The 14,018-nt window shown below is 35.1% G+C and overlaps 2 protein-coding genes and 2 pseudogenes across 11 annotated transcripts; 1 reads left to right on the top strand and 3 right to left on the bottom strand.

Annotated features, from left to right (window-relative positions):
• Positions 1 to 28: 28 nt before the first annotated feature.
• Positions 29 to 3,975, bottom strand: LOC104782521 (amino acid transporter AVT6D). 8 transcript variants are annotated; one of them, XM_010507474.3, is made up of 9 exons: positions 3,593 to 3,975; positions 3,272 to 3,320; positions 2,577 to 2,713; positions 2,316 to 2,469; positions 1,531 to 1,683; positions 1,271 to 1,423; positions 966 to 1,172; positions 430 to 895; positions 29 to 330 (listed from the first exon to the last, which is right to left on the bottom strand). In XM_010507474.3, the coding sequence occupies exons 5-9, from the start codon at positions 1,670 to 1,672 to the stop codon at positions 201 to 203; spliced, it is 1,098 nt and encodes a 365-aa protein (XP_010505776.1). In that variant the 5' UTR covers positions 1,673 to 1,683; positions 2,316 to 2,469; positions 2,577 to 2,713; positions 3,272 to 3,320; positions 3,593 to 3,975; the 3' UTR covers positions 29 to 200. The 8 variants fall into 8 exon arrangements, with proteins under 8 accessions (XP_010505776.1, XP_087367143.1, XP_087367144.1 ...); XM_087511017.1 differs by having other exon boundaries at positions 2,316 to 2,413; XM_087511018.1 differs by having other exon boundaries at positions 2,577 to 2,710; positions 3,593 to 3,929.
• A 3-nt stretch (positions 3,976 to 3,978) lies between these two features.
• On the bottom strand, positions 3,979 to 5,956 carry LOC104782520 (amino acid transporter AVT6D-like; annotated as a pseudogene). The gene is made up of 5 exons (XR_015597270.1): positions 5,476 to 5,956; positions 5,214 to 5,366; positions 4,914 to 5,120; positions 4,350 to 4,815; positions 3,979 to 4,268 (listed from the first exon to the last, which is right to left on the bottom strand). The product of XR_015597270.1 is annotated as an amino acid transporter AVT6D-like (transcript).
• A 2,614-nt stretch (positions 5,957 to 8,570) lies between these two features.
• LOC104782519 (staphylococcal-like nuclease CAN2) lies at positions 8,571 to 10,772 on the bottom strand. Of its 2 annotated transcripts, none has more exons than XM_010507469.2 (8): positions 10,439 to 10,772; positions 10,154 to 10,209; positions 9,946 to 10,060; positions 9,740 to 9,853; positions 9,398 to 9,642; positions 9,135 to 9,294; positions 8,986 to 9,054; positions 8,571 to 8,896 (listed from the first exon to the last, which is right to left on the bottom strand). In XM_010507469.2, exons 1-8 carry the CDS (start codon positions 10,583 to 10,585, stop codon positions 8,801 to 8,803), a joined length of 1,002 nt encoding a protein of 333 aa, XP_010505771.2. In that variant the 5' UTR covers positions 10,586 to 10,772; the 3' UTR covers positions 8,571 to 8,800. The 2 variants fall into 2 exon arrangements, with proteins under 2 accessions (XP_010505771.2, XP_010505769.2); XM_010507467.2 differs by having other exon boundaries at positions 9,398 to 9,663; positions 10,439 to 10,754.
• Positions 10,773 to 12,571: 1,799 nt separating this feature from the next.
• LOC104784315 (cytosolic sulfotransferase 18 pseudogene) lies at positions 12,572 to 13,501 on the top strand (annotated as a pseudogene).
• Positions 13,502 to 14,018: the final 517 nt, after the last annotated feature.

Genomic DNA, 14,018 nt, shown 5'->3' with positions numbered 1-14,018 from the left:
TCTGAGGCTTATGAGCTGTGGAATAATATTGAAGAAATATTTTGTCTCATTGATTTATTATTTTTCCAAATACAGACATTTTTCCTGAAGTTGCTATCAAAATACACTTCTTACAAACCTATTATACATAGAGATGAATAAATGTAACACAACCCCACCATTTAACAAAATCATGAAGAAAAAGGACTCCTGAAAGCTTTTCATATCTCTTCTTTTGCTGTGAAAGTGTATATATTTGTCGAAATGGCGATGATACTTGTGGCAACAGCAAGAACAAGCATTACTGAAGCTACAATCTTGTCTCTTAAAGCCGAAAAACCATTCACATTCCTGCCAGTTTTCAAAACACATCAAAACAATTGATAAGACTTGAAACTTGATTCATTCGGAATTACAGAAGAGGAATTAATCAAGAAGGGTTGCATATACCTTAAGACAATGGCAGCTGGAAAGATGAAAGCTATAGAGACTGTAAAAGTTGATCCTAGGAACTGAAAAAGGTACCAAATGTCTGGTATAGCAATGGCACCCAAGAAACAAGATATCAGTAATGGAAACGTGAGTCCGAAGAATCTTTTGTTGTCTTCCACTAAAGAAAGCTTCATAGGGAACAAGAGTTCGTCAAGGTTGGCTCTTAAAGAGAAGTTGAATAGAGGAAACACAAGCATGAGGTGAATGGCGTAAATGACTCTAACAATGTCGTTTAGTAATGAACCAATGGAAGAATTGGTGCTTTGATCAAAGTTTATTAGAACATCTGTCATGGTGGAATCCCCAAACAGAAGGTAACAGAAAAGACCAGTAGCTGAGTAGATTGTAGCGCACAGAATCACAGAGACCCTTGTTGCTGACAGCACATCTAATGGATCTTTCAGTTCAAATCCGACTGGATGGACTGCAATAATTTGTCAAAATCATTACTTAAGAATCAGGGAATAAAACAGTAGTAAAAGACAGGTTCTTACCATTGAAATGAAAAGTGAGTGCAATAACAATAACAGGGCAAGCAGTAAAGAGACTGAAAAACGATAATCCACCATCTTTGAGTTCTGGAAAGAGTCTAGGAGTCTTTGTTTTCCCTTGGACGATTGCGATGATCGCTAACACCGAGCTTATGACAACAAAGAGTAGAGCAAGCAGAAACGAAATGGCAGAACTAAATGCTAATCTCTCTACAGAAACCATGAACCAGTCAAAATACTTTTCTAGTCAGACCAATACGCATTTGAGGTTTCATAAAAACATGAATTTGGTTAAAAAGGAAACGTACCTACGCGTCTGCATAAGACTAAAGGAAAGAAGAGGAAGACAAAGATGAACAACAAACCAAAGAACCTTGTATTCCACCAATGAGAACCGAACCATTCTTGAAGAAGACCCAAATGTACAATCCCATCCTTTTCATTACCCGATAGAACATCACCTGACAATGAGAAAACAATATCGCTGGTGGATCAATTCAATCCAAAGGGTTTTTGGGTTTGTGAAAAAAAATTTCAAATTTTTGAGGACCCAAAATAAAAAATTCACCAATGATAATCGAGAAAGTAATCATAGACCCAAAAGTGACAACCATTGAAACAATCGTAGCAGCAACTGCACCAGGTTTCCCAAACGAATCCTTCATCACGCCGGCGTAAGTCGTTGACTCTCCGACGAGCGTCGATTTCATCAGAAACCCAGCTGATACATTGGAGAGCCAAGCTATGATCAAAATTATCGAGATAGATGGGATAACACCCAGAACTTTAAACGCAGCCGGAATCGACATAATCCCAGCTCCGACGATGCTCGTTGAGATGTTAAACACAGCTCCAGCGAAGGAGCCATGGCTCTCCGATGATGATGATAATGATGAAGAAGGCTCTTGGTTTGGTAAAAGAGGTGCCTTTATCGCAGGAGACATTTTTTTCTTTACCGGAGAAAGAGAACTTTAACAGAAAATTTCTCCGGCGGCGAAGAGGAAATGGTTTTAAAATGTGTTTGATTTGATTTGTGAAAGAAGAAGAAGAAGAAGAAGACGACGAAGAGATTTGGTTAACGTCCTCTATATTACTTACGTGCATCGTAATAAATACATATTGCCCAGTGGCCAGTGCCCACTGTCATAATTGCAATTAAGTTTACACAACAACTACACCACTGAATATTGAAATTTCTGAAAGGAACACTTCAAAAATATATTTTGTGATGATAATAGTTTTATGCTCTAAATCTATAAATCTAACAAAAATCAGCTATTAATGATATAACAAAGAAAAAAAAATGTATCTGACTACTTTGCAGCATGATGGACAAAGCACAGGTGTACTTACTTGCAAGCTTGAACTGGACAAGAATACTTCTAACCGATGGTTGTTCTGTCTCCAAAGCTTATGGACCATGTTTTGACATCAACTCCAAATTCTTCAACCTATGAATCAACAAATCCACGGGTTTAAAGCTTGTATCTTCGTTTGATAGACTTCTCTGAAATGCGCATTGGGTTTGATTAACATGAATCATCAATAAAGAGCTGTCTTCAGAGCCAGCCTAATTCCGCTAATTGGAGTGTGAATATGAGGTAGAATAATAACCTGTTCAGCTGTAGCAACATCTTGAGGATCTTTGGGCTCAGGTGCAGAGAGTAATGCCTGGATTGAAACAAGAGCTGTCTTCAGAGTAACATTGGTCTTTGAACACATCCAAGCATATTGCCCCGCTTTGACTACTACTATTTGGGTGCATGTGGGTTTGATTAACATGAATCATCAACAAAGATAAACCTTTAATTAGCACACATTGCATGAACATACTAACATACAACCACATTACGAGTGACCCTTTAAAACAACGCTACCACAGAATGAATTTCTGACTACAGATACGACATTAGCAGAAAATAACTATGATACTACCAAAACATTTACCCCATGACAGAGATGAATAGTTGTGCATTAACAACCGATTCAATCTCTATAAACTTCTATAGTACCAAGCAATTTAAGTTTCTTACACATTTTTCAATCTCAATAACAAAATTACAGATAACTAACAAAGCTTCTCAGAGCTTATTTACTTTGATTATCAAGGTGGAACTAATGAGAGATAAGCAAACATCATTCTCTAACTGGTCCATACGACAAGCTCATGAACGCTTTGAGTTCTATTAAAAGATGCAACAGGACATTGGTTAAGCTTTTCAGCAAAAAGACACTTCCTTTCGAAACTCAAAGATCAAAAAGCTAAGACCTTACAAAAAAAATTGAAACAAGAGTCATCATCTTCTTACCAAACTTTGGTTGAAAATTGCATCTTTGGAGTCTCAAATGGATACCCTTCTGCAATTCAAAAAAAAAAAAGATCGATTACGAACACAACACAAATCAAACACCCATAAACCCTAAAATCTCAATTCCTACACCAATTCACAATCACTCGAGTGATAACACAATAGCCACACATGAAAATTTCAACAAAGCCCTGGACTAATCTGAAACGAAATCAAGAGAATCCCCTAACTTAACCCAACACCATAATCCCCAAAACATAGGTTCTGGGTCTTGGAATTTCATAATCAAAGGCCTTAAAGTATAAGAATTTTGGTTCGAACCTGCCATGGTGATATCGATCTGAAAAGTTCTGCCTTCGTGCTTCGCCATCAGAGAGAGAGACGATGTCATCGTCAGAATCAGGATGGTCGGTAAAAATTACCCTTTGTTTATATAGTCACTGTAGTATAATAAGGTTTTCGATGGACTTATTTATACTACTGTAATGTAATCATAGAGACTAGTTCTCTATACATCAACCCATAATAAAACAAAACGGTTCGTGTCCCTTTTTGTTTGTGTAGCCAAAAAAGCCAATCTTTCGTGATTTTGATAAGCATGACAATTTTCGCAGAGGCTGCATCTTGTTGTTTAGAGCAGATGGCTGCACAAGGTACTAAAAATATTATTAGGCTCAGCATGGCTTTGTTTGTCTCTCACTTACGACTTTGCAAGAAAAAGATATTTGATTTATATCACATTACAGATTTGCAAATTTGATGTCACTACTTGGTTCAATGATGTTTCATCAAACAAACGTAGGATAAATGTACACAAGCCCTACCCATTTAACAAATTGATGAAGAAAAGACACTCCTGAAAGCTTTTCATATCTCTTCTGTTGCTGTGAAAGTGTATATATTTGTCGAAATGGCGATGATACTTGTGGCAACAGCAAGAACAAGCATTACTGAAGCTACAATCTTCTCTCTTAAAGTCGAGAAACCATTTACATTCCTGCCAGTTTTCAAAACAACTGATAAGATTCAAACTTGATTCATTCAGAATCACAGAAGAGGCATTAAGGGCTGCATATACCTTAGGACAATAGCAGCTGGAAAGATGAATGCTATAGTGACTGTAGAAGTTGATCCTAAGAACTGAAAGAAGTACCAGATGTCTGGTATAGCAATGGCACCCAAGAAACAAGATATCAGTAATGGAAAAGTGAGTCCAAAGAATCTTTTGTTGTCTTCCACCAAAGAACGCTTCATAGGGAACAAGAGTTCGTCGAGGTTGGCTCTTAAAGAGAAGTTGAGTAGAGGAAACACAAGCATGAGGTGAATGGCGTAGCTGACTCTCACAATGTCGTTTAGTAATGAACCAATGGAAGAATTGGTACTTTGATCAAAGTTCATTAGAACATCTGTCATGGTGGAATCCCCAAACAGAAGGTAACAGAAAAGACCAGTAGCTGAGTAGATTGTAGCGCATAGAATCACAGAGACCCTTGTTGCTGATAGCACATCTAATGGATCTTTCAGTTCAAATCCGACTGGATGGACTACAATAATGTTTTGTCAAAAATCATAACTTTAGAATCAAGAAACTTCAACAGTAGAGTAGAAGATAGGTTCTTGGTTCTTAATTCTTGATACTCACCATTGAAATGAAATGTGAAAGCTGTAACAATAACAGGGGAAGCAGTGAAGAGACTGAAAAACGATAAACCACCATCGTTGAGGTCTGGAAAGAGTCTAGGAGTCTTTGTTTTCCCTTGAACGATTGCTATAATCGCTAACACCGAGCTTATGACAACAAAGAGTAGCGCTAGCAGAAACGAGATTGCAGAACTTAATGCTAATCTCTCTACATAAACAATCAACAGACAAAAATCATCAGACCAAAATGCATTGAGGAGGTTTCATAAAAACATGAATTTTGGTTAAAAAAGAAGCGTACCTACGCGTCTGCATAAGACTAAAGGAAAGAAGAGGAAGACAAAGATGAACAACAAACCAAAGAACCTTGTATTCCACCAATGAGAACCAAACCATTCTTGAAGAAGACCCAAATGTACAATCCCATCCTTTTCATTACCCGATAGAACATCACCTGACAATGAGAAAACAATATCGCTTGTGGATCAATCCAATCCAAAGGGTTTAGGGTTTGTGAAAAAGTTCCAATTTTTGTGAAAGACCAAAAATTAAATCTTGTTTACCAATGATAATCGAGAAAATAATCATAGACCCAAAAGTGACGACCATTGAAACAATCGTAACAGCGACGGCACCAGTTTTCCCAAACGAATCCTTCATCACTCGGCGTAAGTCGTTGACTCTCCGACGAGGGTCGATTTCATCAAAAACCCAGCTGATACATTGGAGAGCCAAGCTATGATCACGATTATCGAAATAGATGGGATAACACCCAGAACTTTAAACGCAGCCGGAATCGACATAATCCCAGCTCCGACGATGCTCGTTGAGATGTTAAACACAGCTCCGGCGAATGAGCCATGGCTCTCCGATGATGATGATGATGAAGGCTCTTGGTTGGGTAAGAGAGGTGCTTTAATCGTAGGAGACATTTTTCTTCTTTACCGGAGAAAGAGACTTTAACAGAAAAATTTCTCCGGCGAAGAAGAAATGTTTTTAAAAATGTGTTTGATTTGGTTTGTGAGAGAAGAAGATGAAGAAGAAGAAGATTGGTTAACGTCCTCTATATTTTACTTACGTGGCATCGCCATCATATAATAAAATATCATATTTGGAATTAAAAGTTACACACAAACTATAACACATAATATATATATATATATATATATATATATATTTTATAGAATTTTTTAATAGGAAAATATCTTAATAATTTAATTATCTCTTCTCTAAGCTTCAAAAATATCTTTTGTATTTTTTTTGGAATTTTAAAACCTGTTCTGTGATAATATTTGTTTTTTTTAGTAACATGTCTAAACTTGGATACTTGTGTGATATTCACACAGTATCACGAACTAGTAGGTGAGATGTCATCGTCTAAATCAGGATACTCGATAATTCATATTTAAAGATAATAATATTAGAGTTATTATAATAACTAGGAATTCAGACCTCCGCAATGTCGCGGGAAATATTAAAAAAAAAGAATTTTAAAATTTAAAATTATACATTATGAAATTATTTGAATGTAATAGAATAGTTTGAATACATAAACTGTTACTAAAAACACAATCATTAAAATAAAAATTTATAACAGTTTAAAGTATTATAAATATAAGATATTTTTATGAAGAATTATGGTAAAGAGCTAAAATTTAAAAATATATATATATATGAAAAAGTGATCATTACTGAAAATATTGAACTAATGATTATAATGAGTAATGTAATTTTCTATTAAAGAACTATAATTAAAAATATATTTAATAATGAGTGAAACAATATCAACAAAAAATTAAAATTAAAATATACAACTCTTAAGAACAAAATAAAATAAATTTTAAATATTAAAATAGTTTTTAACTAAAAGTGACGTTTAATAGACGCAACTTTAATTTCTATATTAAGTTTTATTAAATTTCTATATTACTATAATCGTTTCTAAAATTTTAGTTAGATTATAGAATAACATTAAACATTAGATATTAATATTCAAATTATTTATATTTAACATAAAATGAAAATTTTGTTTCGACGAACAATGATTTGTAAGTTATTGATGAAGAGACAAATATATAGAGAGTTCAAAGATATGACTATTTAAATAGATACACCTATTAGAACGAAAAATTGTGATGAAAAAATATAAATAAAATATAGTGAAAAGACACAACTCTACAATGAACAAATACAACTGTTTGAGTTTAAAAAAAAATGATTTTTTTACAAAAATGTACTACGAAAAGTCGCAACTGTTGCTCTTATTTATTCAGATATTTATTATATTTTTTAAACGAAAAGTTAAGATAAATAGACACAACTGTAAATTCAATATTAAGTTGTATTTTTCTCTATTGCTATAATCATCTAAAATTTTAGCTAGATTATAGAATATATTCAATTATCTAGATTCAACATAAAATAGAAAATTTGTTTCAACGAACTTATTAATCAGTGATGAAGAGACATATATAAAGAGAGTTCAAAAAGAATGATTATTTAAATAGATACACCTATTAGAACGAAAAGTTGTGATGAAAAAAATATAAATAAAATATAGTGAAAAGACACAACTCTACAATGAACAGATACAACCGTTTGAATTAAAAAAACAAAGAAAAAGATTTTTTTTACGAAAAGGTACTACGAAAAATCGCAATTGTTGTGTCTATATTTGATTATACCTATAAACTCATATAAACTGCTTTTAAATAAAAGGCATCTTTATTACCATATTCAAAAGTCAAATCCAAAAGTTGAATTTTGTAATCCATCTAACTCTTGGAAAAAGACTCTATGTATAAAATTAACTAAAAGTTGTAAATTAGATTCATCATTCCAAAAATATTTTGTAAAATCAAGAATTGGAGGAATCTCTTTACATTTTAAAGAATGAATGCTAGAGAATAATTTCGAGAGCTATAAAAACCGTTGGGATTGAAATTTTATATTATTTTGTGTCATGGCAAAAAATACAGTTCAAACAGACAAATTTATATAGATTTCAAAAGATACGAATATTCAAATAGACACAACTCTACAATGAACAGTTGCAACTTTACAAAAAACCGTTATAATGAACAATCGCAACTTTTTGTAAAACACACAATTTAATTTTTCTACATATTTTTTTGGAAAATTATCTAAAAAATACGATTGAAAAAACACAACTTTTGATGACATTTATTCGGATTGCTATTATATATAGGTATTTTTATTAAATTTTTATATATGAAAGCATCTTTATTACCATATTGAAAAGTCAAATCCAAAAACTCACTATGTAATCCATCTAACTCTTGGAAAAACACTCTAGGTATTTTTATTAAACTTTTATATTTAAAATTAACTAAAAGATGTAAATTAGATTCATCATTCCAAAAATCTTTTGTTAAAAAATGAATGCTAGAAAATAATTTAGAAAAATGTAGAAACCGTTGAAATTGAAATTTTAGTTGATTTTGTGTCATGACAAAAAAAAATGAAAACAGTTCAAACAGACGAATATATATATATATATATATTTCAAAAGATACGAATGTTCCAATCAACACAACTTTACAGTGAACAGTTGTAACTTTTCATAAATAACCGTTTTAATGATCCATCATGACTTTTCAAAAAATATCCAAAAAGTACGATTGAAAAAACACAACTGTTGGTCGCATTTATTCGGATTATTATTATTATATAGATTTTCTACTTAGGTTCAATAATGTTTTATCAAATAAATGTTACACACCACTTAGTCACTTACAATGGAATGCGCTAGTAGAATTAGAAAAAAAAAAAAAAAAACCTCAATAATCATAAATCTGAAATCTCTCTGAATGTTTTAAAGGCTGATTTCTTCAGTTTGCGTTTATATCCAAGCAGAGTCAATTGTGTCTATTCACGCCTATTGTTCTTTCTCCAGTCCCATGGCTTCTCTGGATTGGAAGAAGCCCACAAACCAATGCGTTTCTGTCTTGCCTCCTTTTCCCACTGATTGATTTCATACACACACACAAATATGAACCATTAATACTCAGAAAATACAATACGAAGAAACTAAAGAGATTTACTAATCTTGCCTTTGCGAGAACGGTGCGTTTATCACAAGCTATGTAATGCCAAGCAAGACCTTTCTTTAGCATTTCCTCCTACATAAAAACCGAAAAAATGGTTTTAACATAGTTTGTATCATAACGGAAGGAAAAGTATAGGGAAGTAATTTTACTACCTGTACAAAAATCCCATTGCAGTATAAATCACCTAAGCATCGTCCATATTGATCTTCTCCATAAACTAACACCTTCAAGCTTTTCCATTGAACAATCTTAAGAAGCCCTTGTTGTGACTCTTTCCCAAACGGCATTTGGCTCTCCGGAGCATCTATTCCCCTATTTATTTTTCCATAACCAAACAGCTTCACTTAACAAACAATCCATGGAATATGCGATCTAAATGAGCTTTTTCTTAAAGGTAAAGAGTGATTTTTTTTACTTTAGTCTAATTCTGAACTTCCGAGCAAGCACTTCCTCATTCTGAATATTTAGTACCCTGTAACCAGAATCAATGATCTTTTGGTGAAGTTCATCTGCTTTTGGGTAATTCCTCTGCTCGCGTGCTTTTGCTCTTTGAACCGCAGCAAGATTGACTTCCTTAGGAACAGAAGATGCCACGACCGGCTCTGAAGTACTGACATACACTGTGATGGTGTCTCCATCTGCCACAGCTTTTGGATCAACCTTATTTTCCATTACACAAGCCTGATCAGCAACAATATCAATTCCCAAAACAAGTTTTTTTTTTTTCCTTTATAATTGGTACTCAAGTAATACTAACCGGAAGCGTTTGAAATTCGAAAAGAATCCCTTCAGGCAAAGACACAGGAGCTCCTTGAGTAGAGTGCTCAACCAGAGTGTGAGGCAAAGGGAGTCCATAAAAGGACAAAAGTCCCTGTCATAAACCAACATTAATCACCCAATACTCATACAATGTATGGAATCTAAACATCTCTAGTTATTTGATACTCATTTCAAAAAACATACCTCAACATCAGCTTTCTGATTCCTTTGTAACACCTCAGTAACAAGCCTAGTAGCTTCCTCTGCTGTCTGTGGTGGAGGTTTGGCTTGCTTCCATGCCTCAAGTATCTTTCTATACCTTAGAGACATGAAAAAACAAGAGTCACACATCAAAGATCACATAATTTATACTAGACGAAACATGTAAACTAATGTAGTGTTGTTGTTTTACCATTTTGCTTGAGCTTTTCTGGACGATTGAACATACCTCCCAAGCCCTTGAGGAACCTAGAAGTAAAGTCAATCATCAAACTCAATTTCTGATGTATCAGTTTAAGCAAAACCCAGTTGTATAACTTTGGTTACAATATTCTGAAGACCACCCTAAAGCTAAAGATCTTTTTGAACCAAATTCAGGTAAAAGATCAGATCATCAGAACTTTTCAACCACTTAATTAGCTAAAGAAGACGAAGTAGATCAAAGGACACTTAGAAGTTTCAGTGAGGAAATTAAGACCTGGGAAGTGTTCTCGAAGTTGAAAAGGTCGTGAGCGAGAGCTGAGACACCGACGGTAGAAGCGGAGACGCTGTGAGGAGCGAGAGACTCGTCGGTCGTTGTGGGTTTGCAGCATTTTCCGTAGAGAAACGTAAGCGCGTTACCCATCTTTTTGACCCAATTTCAGGAATTCCAAAGTAAAAAGAATCTTCGATCTTTGCTAATACCAGAAGAGAAGAGAAGAGAAGACAAGAGAATCCTACAGAGGAGAAGGACAAAGGGGCACTTGTCTCTGAAGTCTGTCTGAATTATTAAGTCAAGAAACACTTTAACTCTCAGTTTAATAAGAAGAAATAAATCAATAATTAAAAGTTATACTATCATTGGGGACAGAGATTGTTATTTACAGTTTTACAGTTTTACACTTTTACTACATTTTCTTTTCAGTTCCAATTGAATTTTTAACAGTTGACAAATTAATATGGAAATTTGATACCATTTAATAGTTTGATTAATCATTAAAAAGTGGTTGGTGATTTGTAGTGATAAAAAACAAAATTTGTTTGAATAATTATTGTGGAATAGATCACATTGTTTGTGGTCCATGTAAAAACACTTACAAATGTGATCCTAGATCACATTGTTTGTGATAAAAAGTCACATTGTTTGTAAGTTGAGTTAAAATTTTACCAAGTCTCGAACAAACTATAGTCAATGGTATGGAATCCAGGATCCACCTATTGTGAGAGCACAAATAACCAATCAGGATGACATAAGAACCCATTCCATACATGGCAAGAATGAAATACATACCGCGATAACCAGTTAAGACAGTTTATTTTGGTTCTCGCCCTGGAACACGCATATAGAGTGTTGTGGTGGAGAAGATGAAAGAAGCTAACATGTTGAGAGAGTGATGCTGGAGCCCATTTATTTATCTCGCTAGCTAATAATGATCAACCCAATAACGTTAATTGTCTTGAATGTTTTACAAAACGTTTTTTTTTTATGGCCTACTTTAACAAATAATTGTTTTTCTCAAGTTCCTCTCTCTTTGGCGTGTAAGTAATGGTAGTGTTGGTGCACTAAAAGCCTAGCCTCCTCATGCAATATTAAAACAAGAGTTACAAAAAATCAACCTTTACTTAGTTATTGAAGCAACACAGAGTAATAATTTAGACAGAGTAAACACAAATGAAAATAAAACTGAAAACAAAAAAAAAAAAAAAATTCAGCTATCGTGTCACACTATAGCAGTTTGGCCAACGAAGGAATGGGAAACCATATCAGGTCCGGGGCAAGTAAACACATTCTGCGACCATTCTACGACTCCCCAAATCACTTCGTCTGTTCGTCTCTCTAACTAAATCTCTGCGCACCGAATCTCCGTTTTACTGCAAAAGTTCATCGTCTTCCACCTGTTACTCTCCAACCTCCTCTGCTAGAGTTGGCCACCGCGATCAGATAATGAGAAGACATTTCTTCAAGTCCGGCAACCTTAGTCCACGACGTAGAGTTTAATTCAGAGAAAACTAGTTTCCCATTGGTAACCCTTGTTGTGCACCATTCCTCCTCCCCTATCGCTAACACGCAAAAATGCCGATACAAGCATGCTTAAGACCATTTATTAATTCTATATTTTCGTTTGACTAAAAATATCCTGACAATCATCCTACATGTTAAAAGGAAAAAAAAAAACAGAGTATCAAATATCTTTGATATGGTTCAAAAAAATAAACCACATTGGTTTAGAACTTTTCAGGGTATTAAAAGGAGAAAAAAAGTAGTAATAGAGAGAACCAAAACTATAAAGGTCCACTACATTACAAGGACCACAGACTGTGATTAACAAAAACTTGAAATTAATGACGTGGTCTGGTCAACTTGAGGTAGTGAACAGAATTTGAGAGTCATCACAAGAGAGCAGATCTGATACACATATAATACTAGTACCAAGTTTTGTTTTGGAGGGTGTTTAGTAGTAAGCATGGGATCTAGATCTAATCGGAGCTACCTACCATTTGGTACCAAAATAAACAAAACTCCTGCTACGTGTTTTCTATATCAGGAACAAACCTCCCAAGTCATGAGTCATTGAATGATTGAAACCCTTCAAAGCCCTAAACACATATCTTCCTCTGTCACTCTCTCTTCATGGACACTCCACAACAACAACAACAAGACCAAGTCTCACCGCAAGCGAAGTGGTGGGTTGATGGTCAACGCATTGGATACAAAGGCTTCTGGTTCAAACCAGAATTCATCACTGCCTCGGAAGCCATTCGAGCACACTATAAACCTCTTCCTTCCGACATCATCCTTGCATCTTTCCCCAAAACCGGCACCACTTGGCTTAAAGCCCTGACCTCCTCCATTCTCCGACACAGCTCAACATCATCGTCATCTTCAATACAAGACCTGGATCATCTCAATCCCCACGAGGTCGTGCCTTTTTTGGAGATCGAGATGTTTGGCGATAACCCATCCAAGGACATAACAGAGATCTCTTCTCCTAGGCTTTTCAGCACTCATCTTCCTCTCTCTTTCTTGCCGGAGACTGTCAAGACCTCAGGCTGCAGATTCATTTACATAACTCGCCACCCAGCAGACACTTTTGTCTCTCTCTGGCATCTCCACAACAACAAGTTCGGGACAGAGATCTCGATCCGACAAGCCTTCGAGGAGTTCTGCAAAGGCCTTGTCCCGGCTGGTCCCTACTTTGAACACGTCCTTGAGTTCTGGGAAGCAAGAGACCGTGTGATGTTTGTCACTTACGAAGATCTGAAAGCAAACCCGGAAGAAACCGTGAGGAAGATCGCCGAGTTCTTGGGGTGTAAGACAAAAGTGGAGGAGATCGTGAAAGAGTGTAGCTTCGAGAAGCTGCGAAGTACAAGCAAAGAGAGAGGAGAGGGAGTTCACTGGAGTGGAAATAAGTATGACATGTTCTTCAGGAAAGGTGTGGTCGGAGATTGGAAGATTCATCTGACGCAAGAGATGATGAAGGAGCTTGAAGACATTGCTGACCTGAAATGGAGAGGGTCTGGATTGGATCTCAACATTTTCTATAGAACTGCTTCACAATAATCATGCAGTTTATGTCGTTCTTGGGTGGTGATAACTCTCGTAGTTAACTATTTTTACCTGTATCCCCTAGAATTTCCTATTAGAATGAGTTCACTAGATAACTTTGTATAAAGACTTGAACCATCGAGAACCGAATAAATGGATACTTAAACTACTTTTACCACCGTACATGATACGAATCATTATGTATATATTTTCCTCACCATACGTGCAACTTAACATATATAATGCAAGTAAATGTTAAACACTGTATGTGCGTGAACAAGAGCATGCAATCTCAACAAATGTGAAGGTGTGTGCACATATGTATAATGTCAAGTGTCACCTAGGACTACAACATTCTCTACACATCCTAGCGTTGGACCCATGAGATATGGTCTTTGTATACTAAAATTCCCAAATGAACTACAAGTTCTCTCTGTTTTGTTCTCTGGAATAATACTAATCAATCAACGATCCTAAGGATAGAATGCCGGAAGTTACATTCTTACAGATTCTACAGTTAACCGAATCGCAA

This window comes from Camelina sativa, chromosome 4 (assembly GCF_030686135.1).
Source record: "Camelina sativa cultivar CO46 ecotype springtype chromosome 4, ASM3068613v1".
Lineage (NCBI taxonomy): Eukaryota > Viridiplantae > Streptophyta > Magnoliopsida > Brassicales > Brassicaceae > Camelina > Camelina sativa.
This window is presented reverse-complemented; position numbering and strand designations above follow the sequence as displayed.

Coding starts and splice junctions, on each gene's coding strand:
- LOC104782521 (XM_010507471.3), bottom strand. CDS start 1,906: ATGTCTCCTGCGATAAAGGCACCTCTTTTACCAAACCAAGAGCCTTCT. Junction 1,173..1,270: donor AGTCTTATGCAGACGCGTAG/GTACGTTTCCTT, acceptor TGGTTTCTGTAG/AGAGATTAGCATTTAGTTCT. Junction 896..965: donor ACTCACTTTTCATTTCAATG/GTAAGAACCTGT, acceptor AAATTATTGCAG/TCCATCCAGTCGGATTTGAA.
- LOC104782519 (XM_010507467.2), bottom strand. CDS start 10,585: ATGGGTAACGCGCTTACGTTTCTCTACGGAAAATGCTGCAAACCCACA. Junction 9,664..9,739: donor TCGAATTTCAAACGCTTCCG/GTTAGTATTACT, acceptor GTTGCTGATCAG/GCTTGTGTAATGGAAAATAA. Junction 8,897..8,985: donor AACGCACCGTTCTCGCAAAG/GCAAGATTAGTA, acceptor GAAATCAATCAG/TGGGAAAAGGAGGCAAGACA.